Source organism: Passer montanus, unplaced genomic scaffold (genome assembly GCF_014805655.1).
Source record: "Passer montanus isolate IOZ18808 unplaced genomic scaffold, ASM1480565v1 scaffold1, whole genome shotgun sequence".
NCBI lineage: Eukaryota > Metazoa > Chordata > Aves > Passeriformes > Passeridae > Passer > Passer montanus.
Genome location: NW_024356504.1, coordinates 13,198,518 through 13,200,928, shown reverse-complemented (window position 1 = coordinate 13,200,928; position 2,411 = coordinate 13,198,518). Strand labels below are relative to the sequence as shown.

The window sequence follows — 2,411 nt, the reverse complement described above, 5'->3', positions numbered from 1 at the left end:
CGGAGCCCAGAGCGGGCGCGGCGGAGCATCCTCGGGCACCGCGGCCCCGGTGCGGGCCGCCTCCCCCGCAGCTCCCGGCCTCATATGGGCGGTGCCGGCGCCCCGGCCCCCGCACGCCCGTCCCGCTCGGCGTTAGCATGGGCACGGTGCTCTCCCTCTCCCCCGCCGCCTCCTCGGGCAAGGGCGGCGGCGGCGGGGGGCTGCTGGCCGAGAAGGCGCCGGGCAGGGTGCCGGGCAAGGGCGAGAGCCGGCTGAAGCGCCCCGGCGTGCTCATCTCGGCGCTAACCTGGAAGCGGCTGGTGGCCGCCTCGGCCAAGAAGAAGAAAAGCACCAAGAAGGTGACGCCGAAGCCCGGCGGCGGGGCCCCGGGGGGGGCCCCGGGCCAGCCCGACCCGCTGGTGGTGCAGCGCAACCGCGAGAACTTGCGCAAGTCGGTGGTGGGGCCGGCCGACGGTGCCAAGCAGGGCCCGCTGGCCGTGCCGGTGCCCACGGTGCCCTCGGCGCCGCAGGAGCTGCACCCGGGCTCCGGCGGGGGAAAGCCGCCGCCGCCGCCGCCGCCGGCCGGCAGCCGCCCCCCGGGATCCCCGCGGCGCGTGGTGGTGCAGGCGTCCACCGGAGAGCTGCTGCGCTGCCTGGGGGACTTCGTGTGCCGCCGCTGCTACCGCCTGAAGGAGCTGAGCCCCGGGGAACTCATCTCGTGGTTTCGCAGCGTGGACCGCTCGCTGCTGCTGCAGGGCTGGCAGGACCAGGGCTTCATCACCCCCGCCAACCTGGTGTTCGTCTACCTGCTGTGCCGGGAAGCGCTGCGGGGCGAAGACATCGGGAGCCAGGCCGAGCTGCAGGCCGCCTTCCTCACCTGCCTCTATCTCGCCTACTCCTACATGGGCAACGAGATCTCGTACCCGCTGAAGCCCTTCCTGGTGGAGGGAGACAAGGGGCGCTTCTGGGAGCGCTGCCTGGGCATCATCCAGCGCCTCAGCGCCAAGATGCTGCGAATCAACGCGGACCCGCACTACTTCACGCAACTCTTCCAGGACCTCAAGAGCGAGGGCGAGGGCGGAGACGGGTCCAAGCACTGGACGATCAGCCTGGACCGCTAGGGAGGTACCAGGCCCCCGGCGCCGGGGGCGGAAGGGGCCGCGCACCGAGGGGCGGGGGAGGCGAAGGACTGCCGGATTCCCCCCCCTGCCCCCGCATCCTCCTCGCCTTCCCCCTTCCCCAGCCGCCAGTTCCACGGAGACGCTGCTTGGACCCTCCCTGCTCCGGATCCGGCTGCCCTCCTCCCCCGCCTCCGACCCCAGCTGGGGGCTGCGCTCCGGTGCCCCGAGGCGGCGGCGAAGACCGGGGAGGGGGAGCGGCGCCCCTCCCGCCCCCGCCAAGGGGGAACCGGGGGGGCTGCGGGCGAGCGGAGGCTCCTGGATGCGTTTTCTCTAGAAAAAAGGGGTGAAAAAATGGGTGTGGGGGCAGGAGGGCTCGTGGGGGGGGGGATTTTTGGGGGGTAGGGGGTGCATGTGAACGAGTCCCTCGGCGCGGGCAGGGCCGCCCCGCGCCTCCGCAGCGCTCCCGGCGCTGTCCGTGGTGCTGGAGCTGCCGCGCTGAGCAGACAAAGGCGGGGATTGCGGGCAGGGCTGGGGGGGTTCCTGTGGGCGATGCCTTCCCCCCACCCCCCGCCCACGTGTGGTACATGGGCCCCCTCCCCCAGCATGGGCGACCCTGCCGTCACCCCGCGGGAGCCGCCCGCGCACCCCTTTGTTCGAGCCGCTGGGGGGGCGCCCACGCCCGGCCCCTCGGGTAAACCCCCCCGTGCGCCCCCGAAACAAGGGATGATGCCTCCCCCTCCTCGGCTTGCTGCGGGAAGAGGGGTCTGTGCCAGAGGAGGCCTAGGGTGCCCAAACGGAGGGGCCTGCTATGGGAGGGGGGTCTCCTCTCCTCTTGCTTTGCTTCACTGGAGAATAAAGAGGTGGCCTGGATGGGCCTGGCGGTGCCTCCTGGACTTGCTGGGCTGTGGGGCGCAAGGGCAATTGGGGTAACACCCCAAACTCCTGGTCATGGCCCACTGCTCCCCAAGAGGGATGGGGGACCCTGGTTCCCAAAGGGGTTTTACTTCTTGGTGTGAGTTTGGGGTCAAATTTTCACCCCTCTTTGTGCCCAAGGCCAGTCCTGGCCCACCTGAGTGTCTTCTGGACCCTTGTGAGCTCTTCTGGCCTCCTCCATTCCAGATGGAAATTCCTGATGCCTGTCTGCCACACTGAATTTAAACAGGATGCCACAGTTCATGTCACCTCCATTTTTTTTAAATTTTATTTTTCCTGAAGCTGTACCCTCCCTCACCTCACTCCTCCCTACCTCTGCTCTGCGGGGCTGGCTCCCTTTTCCTGGCAGCAGCAGGCTGTGGGAGCTGTGCTGCTATC

The 2,411-nt window shown here is 69.7% G+C and overlaps 1 protein-coding gene across 1 annotated transcript; it reads left to right on the top strand.

Moving 5' to 3' along the window:
* Window positions 1-6: 6 nt before the first annotated feature.
* On the top strand, window positions 7-1,968 carry CDK5R2 (cyclin dependent kinase 5 regulatory subunit 2). Its single transcript, XM_039697821.1, has one exon. The coding sequence runs from the start codon at window positions 138-140 to the stop codon at window positions 1,098-1,100; it is 963 nt and encodes a 320-aa protein (XP_039553755.1). The 5' UTR covers window positions 7-137; the 3' UTR covers window positions 1,101-1,968.
* Window positions 1,969-2,411: the final 443 nt, after the last annotated feature.

Bases quoted from the DNA above. Each gene is read 5' to 3' on its own strand.
- CDK5R2 (XM_039697821.1), top strand. From the start codon at position 138: ATGGGCACGGTGCTCTCCCTCTCCCCCGCCGCCTCCTCGGGCAAGGGC.